Below are 14,007 nucleotides of genomic sequence, written 5' to 3' on the forward strand. Positions count from 1 at the left end.
TTCATTTGATATCCTTTATTTATTTTTATTTATTCTACACAAATCACATAGACAACATATTGCCACAAGATAAACGTGACGGGGATACCGATAGTGTCAGGCTGCGGGATAAGGCGGTAAATCCGAGTGCCGGCAATAACAACCAGGACAACTACCCAACCTACTATCCGGCTCCTTTGCTGTCCACCAGTCGCTGGTCGGAGCAGCTGACGCAGCATGCAACGGTAGCCAAGATACGGACAGCCATCTCCTGTCACTCGCAGGATCTCAAGGAAATGGAATTCCTTTTGCCTCACGCGCGAACCGACTCGCAATCCAATTCCCAATCCCAGCTGTGCATCTCGAGGCACTCGCAGCCCAAGAATGCCAAGCTACGGGATGATCACGATGAGACGGGTTCCTCCGAATTGGACTCACCTCCCCTGGGCGATGAGAATGCCTCGGCGAATGGACAACTTTCGGTGCACAGGCAGCCGGTACAGCTGCGCAGTAAAATCCCAGGGAATACCCCTCATCCGCGGGCCAGCAAAATGTCCAAGAAACAGCTGAAGTTGGCCCAAGCCCAGCTGGACAAGCTGACGCAGAGCAATCTGCATTTGCATGGTAGGATTTATAGATACCAATACCTGGCACGCATCGCCACCGTCTCTTATCTTTTAAAAAACTTACTATCAAAGCTGAAAAAGGTTTTCCGAAGACCACTTATTTGGTTTTATACTTCTTTTCTTCACAGCTCTGTTCTCAGCAGTGGAGCATGGTCATCTGGAGAAGGCGAGAACTATCCTAGAGTCCACCGACGTAGATGTGAATAGGTTAGTTTTACTACTTCTCATTCGATCTAAATATATTCTAATAAATATATATATAATTATTTTAGCATCAATAACGACGGGCTATCTGCTTTGGACCTGGCGGTTCTCAGTAATAATCGCTCCATGACCAGGATGCTGCTCCAGCATGGCGCTATGGAGGGCTCTCAATGTAAGTGGTTTCTGGTTTCTCTTTCGACTGCTCTTTTCATCGATCAATCTCAATCCCCAGTTTCCGTGGACACCATCGGCACGAAGCTGAACGGCCTGCTCAAGGACGCCGAGTCGCGGATTCACGATCTGAGTGGACCCGAGGGTCTATGCCCGCCCATGTTTGCATCGCGTCCCTCCATCTCGAGCATCATAATTGGTGAGTGGTGGCCATCGAGTCAATTTAATGGGTGCACTTAATCAGAATCTGAATCTATTCCCGGCAGGCAATTCAAGCGCCTCGGTGACTGGCTGCACGGGTAGCGAGGTGGAAAAACAGATCGGCATCTGGGAGAGGCGGGTGAAGGGACTGCGCCGCTTGCAGCTTGGATGGGATCAGGCCAGACCACCAGATGCACCCGCCTCCGTGGTCGTCGATGTCACCGGCGACAATTCCATCAGCGTCCAAATCCTAGAGCCCTTCGAGGGGGCCATTGGCACGAAATTCAAAGGTAAGCCACAGGAACGTCAAGTGGCGGAGATAGTCGGATGTTCATGGGAATGGGACATGGGATTGTGGTTAGGCCGTCATGTTGTGGTTAAGAAGTGGTTTCTTATTCAATTCGCGCTGTTTGTCAGATTAAACCCTTCGTGTGTGAGGAGTCTCCTTTACCGTTTAAGGAATATTAGCTTGTTACATTTTGAAAATGATAAGTATTAAGCATTTATTATTATGCATCTGTGAAAAAACTACAAATATTTGTTGTGTTATAATATAAAACCATCACCTGGTCTTGAGTTTCTCAGCAAGAATTTCTAGTTCTATAAATAACAAAGCCCCTGCCAATTATTTAAATTATTATATTAAAATATTTTTTAGGATTTTTGTTTTATACCTAGGCAGACCTATCACATGGAATATTAACTTTGAATATTTTCAGTTCAATGGTCAACTCGTGCGGACTTCAACAACGTTGTGGGCGAAAGTGAGTTACTGGAGTGGATCAGCTTCCATGGAACGATGGGCGGCCAGTGCCACATATCGGGCCTCACCCAGGGTCGACGCTATTTCCTGAGAGCCTCCTGCGGAAATGTCAAGGGATGGGGAGCCTATCGAACATCGGTGCCAGCTAGTGTGGTGCCCTCAAGTGAGTTAAAATTATTGTTTAAATAAAACCCTTTTAACTAAATTCTCTTAAACAGCTTGGAGGGATTTGGACAATCGGGAGGATCGATTTGTGGGTCGCCACCGTATCCTGGACAATCTGTTTACCGCCGTGCGGTTGGCTAGACCATCCGACGTCTCCGAACTGACCTTGGATCCCGCGAGCGCCCAACGGCGCAATCCTAAAAAGAAGACCACCATCAAGCAATTGTTCTCGGTCACCTCCAAGTTTCAAAAGACACTAAGACGGTATAAATAATGGGATTGCTTAGCAATATTACATACTAACAATTTTCTTGTTCCCCAAAAACAGCGGTATCTACTTCTCTTGTATAATCCACTGCGACGACAAAGTGCTGGTCACCAGTGAAGACTTTCCTCCGGTCATCGAGGTGGATGAATCCTATCCCAGTGCCCTGCACATGGACTACTATTGGCTGATGAAAGTGGCCTGTACCTGGGAGGATGTGAAGTCCCTACGTTCGGATATGGAACGCAATCTCACCTCTGCCGTTCACTTCCGCACCAAACTCCTTTCGGCCGTCTGCCAGATGCAATCGGCGTTGGGGATCACGGACTTGGGTCAGCTCTACTATAAGCCACTTCGGGATGCCCAGGGCACCGTGGTGCTGACCTGTGTGCAATCGGTTAAGAGCCAGAAGGCCGTCTCCATCCTAAACTCCCGATGGCTGCCAGTCAGCAAGCTGCAGAAGAAGCTAGGTGCTCTGCACGAGGATTATACCATCAACGAGCTGCTCATCTCCTCCGTTGGCGATCAATTGCATTACCAACAGGCCGCACTACAGAGATTAGAGCCGGGACTCTATCTGGGCTACCTAAAGATGCAGTGCTCCATGGACCAGATCCAGGTGGTGGTCCCGGTGAAAACGCCGAATGTCCTGCCCCACTGCAAGGTGCGCGAGAACAGTCACATCACCGCCGAGGAGTGGCAGGTGCTCCACCGATGCAGTAGCGATCCTCTACGCCTGCCCCTGGACTTCAGCTCTCAAGGAGTTGACTCAGCTTCCGGAGGAACACCGACCACAGAGGTTCAGCGGTTATTTTTGTACGATCTCACCAATGCAATGCACAAACTGTTCGCCAGTATGAACATCAAGGGCGTCGAGGCAACCACCCACCGCCTGTACGATGTGGAGGTGATTGAGCACAGTCCGGACATAAGTTTCCTAGTGGTCTGTCCATCTGCCGAATCCTCGTGTGCCGTGCCCGGCCAGTCGGAGTTACTGCTCCAGAGAGATGATTTGGCCAGCTTGAGTATCCAGGCCTTTGAGATGATTCACCTGCGAACCTATCAGCCGGCCATCATTCAGAAGTACGCCCGCTTATCCTGCATCCTTGAACTGGACACTGCTCTGGCCACACATTCGCTCCGGGAGGCTTTCTCCAGCAGCGAGCTACAGGCGGCCAAGGAGCGTTTGGCCACGCTGCAGGAGCTCAGTGCAAGCCTGACGATTGTGTGGAAAAGTGTCCGGTGGCTAATGGATGTGGTGGCCTATGCGAGGAACAAAAATGCCCAACCCTCGCTGGCAATGCGAGAAATCCTGGATTTTGCCCAGCAGCGACAGGATGAGTCGGTGGCGACATCGGCGGCGGGTTCCGCCAGCAAACAACTTCTACAGCTGCCCATCCGCGAGAGCAAGTTTTCCAAGACGGGTCAGGGAAGAGGCAGTTGGCCAGGTCCAGGAACCAACGAAGATCCCACGCAGCGTAAGCCGGAGCACTCCAAATCGGAGCAGAACCTGGAATTGAGTGTTATTACTCCAGTGGAACCTGCCAGCAAACAAGTTCCTACACCACAGCAATCCCAGCAGCAAGCGCAGGAGCAGCAACAACTCCAGCAACAGCAACTTCTACAAGTGTCCACCACCAGCGAATATGCGGGCTCCATTTGCTCAGAAGTATCCTTCCGGAAGAACAGTGGCGACTCCATGAGCTCCACCTACACATCCCGCAGCTTCTACTCCGCCGTGGACTCAGCCTCGGATGGAAATAGCACAAACAGTGTGTTTGCCATTCCACCTTCGCGTTCCGATGACACCTTAGCGGATGCACTGCGTCACTCGCAGGCGGTGGCTGCTCAACGCAAGCGAACCAGCTCCAATATTGGTCCCCAAACCAATCCTCTCATCACGGTGCACAGCTCCAGCTCGGCTCCGTATCTGGCTGGATCCAGCGTATCCTTGAGAAGCGGCAATGGAGCCTTTGCCACAGATTTGGAGCACAAACCACTAAAGCCGACAAAGGCATCCTCCAGTGCCAACCTTCGCGAGGGTGGACCCTATTTGAAAAGCACTCTAGCCGAACTGCGAGCAGTGGGAGGCGAGGAGCCGGTGGCGAGTACCTCGAAGGCCTCTTCAATGAAGAGCTTGTCGCGGCAGAGCAGCGAAGAGGACTCCGCCAGCTGTTCCAGCCTCAACGCAGAACAGGCACCGGGGATAATTCAAGTGTACACCGCTTACAATACGGGATTGGCCAGTGGAACCAGCCTGAAGCTTCACGTGACACCCAAGACGACGGCCCGTGAAGTGATCAACCTGGTGGTGAAGCAACTCAACATGGCCGTCGTGCTCAAGGGAAACAATGGGCCCATCTACGGACCTGAGACGCTGGAGAACTTTTGCCTGGTGGCGGTGATTGGAGCACGGGAACGCTGCCTGCGAGATGACTTTAAGCCGTTGCAGTTGCAAAATCCCTGGAAAAAGGGACGTCTGTACGTCCGACAGAAACATGAGCTACTGGCGGCCATCGAGCACTCCAACCGGAAATCGCATTTGATCTGAACAACCGGAATTGGCGAACTATCGAAGTAGTGAAGCTTTTTATACGGTTGGTGGTGACAATGAGATCTCTAGAGATTTAAAAACTTAAGATGTACGTGCCGAAACTCGGCGAATAACTCATTCACCACACCCTTAGTTATTGAAACTTCAGAGACTTATCTGAAATCCGGGATTTTTGTATCATTCGTTCCGGGTCTTGTAAATTATGTTGTGTTTTAGATTTTGGGTTCCTCCAATCACAAATCCCAACTCCTCCCACCCTCTTCAGGGCAATGATCGTTGACCAATTCCCGAATTAGACTGAATTACTTATGTATGCTGCAATGGCAAACTGATGAAATTGTATTTGAAATGGTATTATATTTTGAGTAGTTATACATTCTACATTACCCAAACAAACACACACACGAATCGGACTAAGCAAAAACAAATTGTTGTTAGTTGTTCTAGGGTATACAAGGTTACGCCCGTACATAAGTAGTATGTATGTTATATAAATATTATGCGTGCATCAATGTATTTTATTGTATGTATTTTGTAGTTTAGTAAACAAATATTTTGATTGTATTTTTGTGGCATTTTTAGGGGCACATTTTTTGATCTAAATGTTAAATCGGTAAATACGGAACACAAAACCAAACCAAATCGATGGCGATACTCAAAGAACAGATGTCAATATGCATTTTAAGTGTCACTCTTGATGTCTTTGATGTGTGTGTGTTCTTAAATATTGCAATTCCATTGGATTAAACAAATAATTTAGGTGTAATCAATTGCTTAGTATGTAAACAAAAAATCACCGCAACACAAATGATAACGAAAACGGAGAATATTTTTTAAAAATATATTGGCACAACTGAATGTTGAAAAAAAAAAAATAATAGGCAACTGCAAATCGAAATTAAAACGTTTGTATTTATTAATTGTAGCAATGATATCTCGAAGTCCGACCCAATCTACTCCACACAGCAATTGGCTCGACGAGCTTCCTATTGATAATCCTATTCCCCATTTCCACAATCTACTCAACTGTTGGCCCACTTAGAACCCATACTATTAACGTGGCTTTCTCAATGTGCAAAGCCGTATGTGTCTATAAATAACTACTCTACTCTGTACTCTCTCAATAGGAAATACCATAAGTAAATTAGAGGAAGTTCTTCAGATACACGTATTTGTTGTAAACCGGTAGACAAAGAAACAGTTTCATTGTCAAGCTCATGATGTCCCAATTAAAGTTTATTTTCATTGGACGACAATGTCGAATTTAGATTGGAGTCGCAGGTCGTGAAAAGTATACATTTTGAATCTTATGAGAAACTAGACGAGAACACTTACTTTAAAAGAATGTGCAACACAGAGTCCATAACAAAGATATCGAACTATTTAAGATGTCTACGACCAACAGACGATTTTTGTACGTTTTATTTCTTGGTTTTTGAGATGGCGATAAAGACGATTTTGATACATTTTTACTCTATGGTTTACCAGTCCTAGGGCTCGACAAACAGCAACGAACGTAGTTAAGTTTTGACCACAGAAAAATACCCAATAAAATATAAACCCCCTTTGCGTTCACAGCCCGGTTTCAGATTTGCCTCAATTCGAATTTTGAATGGTCCCCAGAATGGTCGAACGAACAACGAATGTAAACAAGTTACGAATCCAAACTGAGTGGCCAGTTTCAGTTTGTTAATTCGGAATGCCAATTAAACGATTTCAATTGTCAGACACAGCGTCCGTCCCCAGAGAAAAAGAGCGTTTGGTTTTCGAATGGAGCGAAATTATACAGAGTATTATTTTGAATTGCGATCTAGTGAGATTAGTTTTTACGATGCAATCTAATTGTAGCTGTAGCTAATTGTTAATGGACTATTAAAATGCGAAATGTAAATGTAACCAAAAGCATTGAACGAGTCTTTCCGCATATGAACATGAAAAACACATCAAAATGCAGACAATTCCTGTAATTAGATATATATAGAAGACGAAACTTATCAAGTGTAACTCAGACCCGATGTCAGTACATTCATTATCGGCATTATCGACTACCTGTGTACATTTTTGGTGTGTTAATGGCCTAAAATATATACGATACACTCCGAGTAAGGAGCAAAAAAGAGGGCAACTAGCTTTGGTAAGGATAATGTGGGTTCGAGGCATTCAAAGAATATTCAATTAACCTAATAAAGACTCAACAAATGTTATGGTGTAATTCCAACGGCTTGTTTTGCATTTGACGAAGGGGGTGTTTAGAAATTTCTGGAATCCAGATAAATTAATGATATACAACTGAAAGTGCAAAATCATTCTGGGTAAGTCAGCCGGAACATAATGATGGGTCGCATTTTGTACTGGAAGTGGTTTTTATAGACCCCGCGTTACGTATACGCCCGGTGTGGTGCTCGGCTGATCAAGAGCTTATCAAGCGACACTGCACTTACACTACGATTTGTCTTACAAAATGGCAAAAAATAGCTAATAACGATAACGAGCTGATTACGCCCGCTACAGCTATAGCATTTCACCAGCTGCCAAGATAGTGTTTGATGGGTTTGTCTGTATTCCAGAGCCTTCTTCCAATGTTTCGATTGTTTGGGCAACATGTTGCTAATGTTTATTTTGGAGGCCGATGCGTCATCGCACGTATGGATAGCCATTTAGTGACGAAACGAGCCCAGAGCTGTAAAGATCGGTAAACAAGTTATATTGAGTCAGTTTCAGCTATCTCTCGCAACTTATTCTCTCTTTCCATTGGGGGATTTTGGAAACATACAAGTCATTCTAATAGGAGAAACAACGCGATAAGTGCGCTTATTGTTTGTATTTCTCTTGCCACAACACTCCCATCTATTTATATGAGTTTCCAGGTACTTTTATTAAGATACACACATTTCTAATCGGCCACATGGTCCTTGAACTTTGTCCCCGAAATTACATGTTCCCTTTCGCGCCCACCTTTCTGGCCACGCTCATTAATAATCCATTCGTCCACCAACTTCAATTAAATGCCCCACTTACCGCTATTTCCACCTCCGTCCCAATCTCAAATCTCAAATCTTGACTCACTCCAGTCGTATACGGCCACTGTAAATTTCCCCAACTGATTAGTTTGTGAGTTTGTTGCATCCGGACAGATTTCTCATATTTTTGGTTATTATTTCCATTTATTATTGCGGGATTTATGGCCGGTGGTTGTAGCACCTTTTGCCCGTGCTGATACCATCTAAATCACCAGTTATATATTTAATATATCTGCCGTTCTATACAATACTCTAATCAACTGCGGGCCTTTTTTCTAATTGTTTTTTGTGTCGTATGGACAGGCGAGCGGGTCAGCCACGTGATCTGGCTGGGTCGTCGGGCGAGACGCGTCTGCCTTTAATTAGATTTGAGTCCACCAGAAGCGGAGGCCTAGACAGCCCTAGACAGCGATTAGCTGGGCAAATAACAAGCCACTACAAGGAAATCGGCAAGCGCACTTGTCGGCGGCGACGAGAGCATATAAATTACACCAGCTGGACGTATACTTAATTTGTAACCGAGGCATTCAAACCGGTTGGGGTTCGAATCGCTGACCCCCGGCAGCTGCTGGCCAGTGACACACAATAGCCAATTGTCGTTTTTGAAACGCTTTATGTTCAGAATAAGTATTGAAAAATCGTTTACAGTAAAATCAATCGATCGGCTCCGAATCCTCAATCTGGGTTTTGTATAACAAACAATAAGTACACCACTGTACACAGCATACATTACAAACATTAAAACTATAGCCTAGCATCTGGGTGTGGGAGTTACTAAAACTAATCGCTGGATCGCGAGGCGCCCACGATGTATCCCTTGGCGGTGAGGACGCCTCGGCAGCGGACGTGCACCTGGTAGCGCAGTGACCAGTCGATTGTGTAGCCGGGCGCCAGAGCGGCGAACTGCTCCTCGGGCAGAAGGAGCTCGGGATCGCTGTGCGTGTTCAGCTGGATGTCGTGGGCGGTGCAGAACTCCTGCAGTTCCGCTGGCACAACGCAGCAGGTGGACAGATTGACCTGGGCAATTGTGGGCGCCACCTTGGCGCTCTTGTGCAGCTCCTCCAATGCCGCCGCATCCAGATCGGCAATGCCCAGCTGGGTGATCTGCTGCTTGAGGGCGTACTGCTCCAGGGTTTGGTAGAGCTCCTTCAGCTCCGCCACTCCCTTCTCTCCATTGCGCTGGCTCCAGTTGCTGGCTTTGCTGACGACAATGCCTTCAGAGCAGGGCGACTTGGCCGGCACTCCGGCTGTTGTGGCCACCGGCGTTGCGCTGGCAACCGCATTTGGGTGGTAGGCCAACACCACATTGTCCACGTGCGTCACACTGAGTATGTTGAGCAGTGCCTCGACCGCCTGATTCACACACTCCGTGGAGTGGCGGTTGAGGAATATCTTGGCGCCGATGCTGATCTCATTGCGGCCGTTTTCCGTCAGCCGGGTGGTCAGCTCCTGGGTGGCCCGCTGCACACGGCCGTGCAGCTCGTCGATCTCCTTTTCCACCACCACGCGTTCCACGGTGGGGTCGCTGTGGAGCGTTATCTTTAGGCCGTCATACAGCTCCTCGTTCGACTTGCGCTGGCCCAATTCCGTGGCGATTATGTTGCCCGTGCTGATCACCACGTTCTGGTACTGCTTCGTTATGGTCGGTATCATGTTGACAAGTGTTCTCCTTTTTTGGTATCGGCTATTCTGCTAATTCCGCTGCCGTCAAGACAAGTGCAGCCCTCTCAGGTGGGTGAAACGCGTGTGTTCTCGAGCACCGACCGCCTGGCCACTTAAATACACTTTGCACCGAAATGGGGAGAGAACGACTATCGCGGAGAGTTGGTGGCGGGCGATAGTCGATAAGTCGGAGAACTTGCTATCGATGCATCGCAAGGGGTGCATTAAAGAAGTAATTAAAAAAATGTAACAAAAAGTATTTTTGTAAAAATTAAATGAAATTATATTTTAGAAAAAATGTTCAAGTATTGTACGTGGATTCCCACTTTTTCAATTAAAATACATAACCGAAATAAATAAAGTAAACTGCTTCATAATAACCCTTCATAATAAACCCTTATATTATGAATAAAAACGGAGTCAAAATTATAAAACGGATAAAAACCTAGTGATAAATTACAAAATATTTAGAAACCCCGTGAAGAACCGATACATTGGTTTAAAAATGTCATACCTAACCAGTTTCCTAACGGTCGCGACCTGTCAAAAGTGACAGCTTTCAAAACTTCACAGCAGGTTCGAGGACATTTATTAAAACTCTAGTGGCAAGAATCAAAACTCTGGGATGTGTCGACGAGCCGTACGCGAGTGGCTGGTGCTGCTGACCATGGAGAAGTACATCGGCAAGTTCCTGGGAGGAGGCTACGACAGTATTGCGAACTGTAAGCTTATTGTGGGCAGCGATCTACTCATGCTGGGAGTGGATGATGCCACACATAGAAAGCTCTTGCTCGATGGAGTGCAGTTTCTGATCAACGCGCCCGAAAGATTCATCTGCACGGAGCCATGCGAACTTCATCACCATCTCGAATTGAATGTGGATCCAAGTCTTGCTTCCTCAAAATGCCTGGAAAGTTTTGATTTTCTGAAATCCCCGAATAGAGATGACGATGACCCCCTCACGGGGCCTTTGGATTCACCAAAGACGGCCAGAAGGGCTTTAGATCACGAATTCGACGATTTGGACTTGGATTTAGGGGAAGATTTACATTTGCCACTGGATAGTATTACTTTAGAAAAACTACTCGATGAGGATGATCCGCTCTCAGTAATTATGTCCGACTAACACAACACAATCAAAATGCCAAATTAAGGAAAGCTTTATATTTCAATGTATTCACAAGATGTGACTGCCAGGTTTTTGTTAGACCGAAACCAATAAAATGGTTAAGAAAACCAAATATGTACCTTTAATTCAGCTTTAATAATCTTTACATATGTATAAGAACCAATAAAACAGTGGAGACCACTCGGAATATTTATTTGTTCTGATTTCTTAAATATAAATTACCAACAAAGCGTTCATGTTTTAAATGCCACGCTAACAGAGAGGACGATCCTCTTGTATTTTAAATAAATAATATTTATAAGAACCAATACAAATTGGTGAGCTGATGCCAAGGAACTCACATTTCTTGGAGTCTTTCAAAGGGAAGTACTTTACTTAAATGTAATTAAAGGATTCAACAAAGCGTTAAGGAAATACTTGATGCCCCTCATCAAATCCTGAAGACGGGCATCCATGGGCGACGCGGCCACCACTCGTTCAATACTGGCCGTTCCCAGATCCGGCGACCGACAGTTGACACACTCGATGGTTTTCAGTTGCACCTGCACGCTGTTGGCCAGAAGTCGTGAATTATGCAAGGTTCCGTAGAAAGCCACAATATCGCCTTCGCTCAAGAGCCTGGTAAAGTTTCCAAAATCATGGTGAGCTCGTAGGATAACATCGGTGGAGGTGGAAGTGGAACGGCCCAGGAGCCGGCTGGTCTTTTTGATGCCAACTCTCACCAGCAGCTCGTATTCGTACCGATTCCACCGCTGCAATGTGCAACTACCGCTCTGCGCCTTTAGCGTCTTGATAACGCTCCGCCACTCCTCGCACTGTGCATCCAACTTGGGATCGCATCTGAAGTGTTGCGATATATTCTCGCCGTGCACACAGCGCAGCAGCCTGCCCAGCCACACGGGTAGATAGTTGGCAATGACATCCTCCAGAATGTTGGACACCCGCGAGATCTCCACTTTGGCGATACTGCCCTCCCAGGTCACTGGCATTCCATTCAGATGGGAGCAACGTAGCTGCGCTTTGATCTTGTTCGGCTGCTCGTTGACTGGTTGGGCACAGAGAGCGTGAAAGCGATCCCATGGCAGGGTATCCGTCTCGGAAAGAGAGTGTATACCCACTCTGGGCATGGCATTGAAGCGGGGTGTATCCTTGAAACTGGACGTCATGTAGGGAAAGACCAACAAGCAGGCTGTTGTGACCGCCACAATGAGCTAGAAGAATATTGGTCGTTATTTTGTCATTCAGAAAATGGCACCTAGATAGTTCTTACCTGCAGCATGGTGATGTATTTCTGTGTGGCTCGGTTCAGGGCTAGTACGCAGGATAGCACCACCACCAGCCCGCAGGCGAGGGCAGTGCTGCCCCAGCGCAGTTGCTCACTGGCCAGTCCCAAACTATCGATTGCCACGAAGACAGGCACAAGAAGAGCCACGATTCCAAACAGCGGCAGGAACAAGACAATGCCGGCCAAGCCAAGGGCTGCTCGCATCACTCCAAACATGGTGGCACTCTGCGACGTCGCGATGCACACCTGTAGCCAACTAAGCGTGACGCAGTGAGGAATTAGGTATGTGTAGACTCCATGCCAGCGGGAGCGTTTGGCCAGCATCACCAGCAGCACGGGAATAAATAGATACAAGGCGGTGCGGCAATTCAGGCAGAACTCAATCCCATTGCCAATGACAAAAGAGGAGAAGGTGGGTACACGTAAGTCCAGAAAGCGCCAGCGCGTGGACACAACCTCGTCCATTTCGTAGGGATACTTGGCAAGCACATTCACGGCAAAGGATACTATCACTAGCCAGTCAGGCATTAGGTGGGAGGAGGCGTACATGGACACGCCCATGGTGAGGAAGGTGAATGCTCCGGAAACAATGGTGAGCTCCGAGTGCGGCAGCCAGGCGTCGGTCACCAGCGGATACACTATAAGGTTGCAGATGAAGGCACAAAAGTAATACAGGTACGGCTTCATATTGTTGCGCAGAAAGCGCTGCTCCGCAATGTCCGCCTCGATGTTTGGATCTCCGTAGCTAAGGAACAATCCCGACCAGATGCGGAAGTCCACGAACTGCTGTTTGGTCTTGAGCATCTTACAAGTGGCCCAGATCATGATGCCCAGACTGAGGTAATAGCTGGCCAAGGGCAGCATGTGGCGGGTGCTCCACCAGGAAAGAGCCACAAGGACACTGCAACGGACGCTCAGCGGTATGACGTTGGGAATGGACACAATCAAGTTGAGCAAGCGGTGGTAGAACAGGGTGAAGAAGATGAGCGGGTGGAAGATCATGCGGTAGAAGCAGGGCACATGGTCCAGACTCCTCGGATCTGGCACGGACAATGTGAGAGCATCATTAACGCTGGGCATCTGACCGGCACTATAGTTGGAAGCAGCCGAAACAAGGTGGGCTTCGGTGATGAGGCGTCGTCGTTCCACATTGGCAAGGCCAATTGTGTGCACATCTTCGAGAGGTTCGCACTCCGGCTCGGCATCCTGTTCTCCTTCGCTGCTCGACGAGGATCGATCATCGTCGCGTCGACGCCTCTTGCGCTGCAGATTATAGATTCGGCGCATCTTGCGCTCCAGCTGCTTGGGCGTTATGTGCTCGTTGCCATTTGACAGGCAGGCAAATAGCTCCCGGGCTGCTTTTCTCGCCGCACGTTCGCCGGGAGTCATGGCCAGACAACGACGCACTTCGTCCGCATTCTCCGCCGTAATGCCGCTGCCATCGTTGTAGCACTGGCGGAGCAACTTGGCCGCATCCTCGTGTCCATTGTGGGCAGCACTCACTAGCCAGTTGACGGCCTTCTGGTTTTGATTGCCCTTGGCAAGATTGGGCTCTGTATAGAACAGGGAAATCTCCATTATATTTTGATTCTGTGCCAGACTCCTCCACTCACCTATGGCATTGTTCAGTAACTCCTTGGCCAGATCGTATTGCATCTGGGGACATCCCTCATCGGCAATGTGATGCTTCAGTTTGTTCAGGGAGGCACGATCTGTAAGGGAGTACAGCTCCATGTTTGGAACGTATTTCATGACAGGCTTTGAGATTTACCTTCCAGATTCCAACGCCTGCGCTTCGTGACGCCTGTCGGTTCATTTTGTGTCCAGGTGGCCATTTATCTGGAGTATTTTCGTTTTGTTTACGAAAATCTATGAAATAATTCTCAGCCCGACTTGACAGTGATGGCATCGTGTGCCCACTTCTAATAGGGATGGGCGATGGCAGAAACGAAAGTATAAAATAAAAAAATTATAAAAAAATAA

The 14,007-nt window shown here is 47.5% G+C and overlaps 4 protein-coding genes across 8 annotated transcripts in view; 2 read left to right on the forward strand and 2 right to left on the reverse strand.

Annotated features, from left to right (window-relative positions):
* wake (wide awake) overlaps positions 1-7,140 on the forward strand; it is a 51,279-nt gene extending 44,139 nt beyond the window's left edge. For 4 of the 5 annotated variants that reach the window (XM_065866955.2, XM_065866956.2, XM_065866957.2 and 1 more), the window contains 8 exons: positions 52-603; positions 734-812; positions 878-981; positions 1,042-1,179; positions 1,247-1,471; positions 1,901-2,107; positions 2,163-2,373; positions 2,438-7,140. In XM_065866955.2, the coding sequence (XP_065723027.2) occupies positions 52-603; positions 734-812; positions 878-981; positions 1,042-1,179; positions 1,247-1,471; positions 1,901-2,107; positions 2,163-2,373; positions 2,438-4,925 (4,004 nt within the window). In that variant the 3' untranslated portion in view covers positions 4,926-7,140. The remainder of the gene's footprint in view (positions 1-51; positions 604-733; positions 813-877; positions 982-1,041; positions 1,180-1,246; positions 1,472-1,900; positions 2,108-2,162; positions 2,374-2,437) is intronic. The other variant, XM_036817029.3, reaches the window with a different exon arrangement.
* Positions 7,141-8,541: 1,401 nt separating this feature from the next.
* Positions 8,542-9,754, reverse strand: Gclm (Glutamate-cysteine ligase modifier subunit). Its single transcript, XM_017069426.4, has one exon. It carries the CDS (start codon positions 9,599-9,601, stop codon positions 8,729-8,731), a length of 873 nt encoding a protein of 290 aa, XP_016924915.2. The 5' UTR covers positions 9,602-9,754; the 3' UTR covers positions 8,542-8,728.
* Positions 9,755-10,207: 453 nt separating this feature from the next.
* On the forward strand, positions 10,208-10,865 carry LOC108005980 (uncharacterized). The gene has a single exon (XM_017069420.4). It carries the CDS (start codon positions 10,236-10,238, stop codon positions 10,734-10,736), a length of 501 nt encoding a protein of 166 aa, XP_016924909.2. The 5' UTR covers positions 10,208-10,235; the 3' UTR covers positions 10,737-10,865.
* Positions 10,866-10,890: 25 nt separating this feature from the next.
* On the reverse strand, positions 10,891-13,954 carry wfs1 (wolframin ER transmembrane glycoprotein wfs1). The gene is made up of 4 exons (XM_017082677.4): positions 13,796-13,954; positions 13,638-13,736; positions 12,010-13,577; positions 10,891-11,950 (listed from the first exon to the last, which is right to left on the reverse strand). Exons 1-4 carry the CDS (start codon positions 13,857-13,859, stop codon positions 11,111-11,113), a joined length of 2,571 nt encoding a protein of 856 aa, XP_016938166.3. The 5' UTR covers positions 13,860-13,954; the 3' UTR covers positions 10,891-11,110.
* Positions 13,955-14,007: the final 53 nt, after the last annotated feature.

Source organism: Drosophila suzukii, chromosome 3 (assembly GCF_043229965.1).
Source record: "Drosophila suzukii chromosome 3, CBGP_Dsuzu_IsoJpt1.0, whole genome shotgun sequence".
Classification (NCBI taxonomy): Eukaryota; Metazoa; Arthropoda; class Insecta; order Diptera; family Drosophilidae; genus Drosophila; species Drosophila suzukii.

Bases quoted from the DNA above. Each gene is read 5' to 3' on its own strand.
- LOC108005980 (XM_017069420.4), top strand. From the start codon at position 10,236: ATGTGTCGACGAGCCGTACGCGAGTGGCTGGTGCTGCTGACCATGGAG.
- wfs1 (XM_017082677.4), bottom strand. From the start codon at position 13,859: ATGGCCACCTGGACACAAAATGAACCGACAGGCGTCACGAAGCGCAGG. The intron at 13,578-13,637 runs GTGAGTGGAGGA...TGTTCTATACAG, and splicing joins GTTACTGAACAATGCCATAG to AGCCCAATCTTGCCAAGGGC. The intron at 11,951-12,009 runs GTAAGAACTATC...ATATTCTTCTAG, and splicing joins AATACATCACCATGCTGCAG to CTCATTGTGGCGGTCACAAC.
- Gclm (XM_017069426.4), bottom strand. From the start codon at position 9,601: ATGATACCGACCATAACGAAGCAGTACCAGAACGTGGTGATCAGCACG.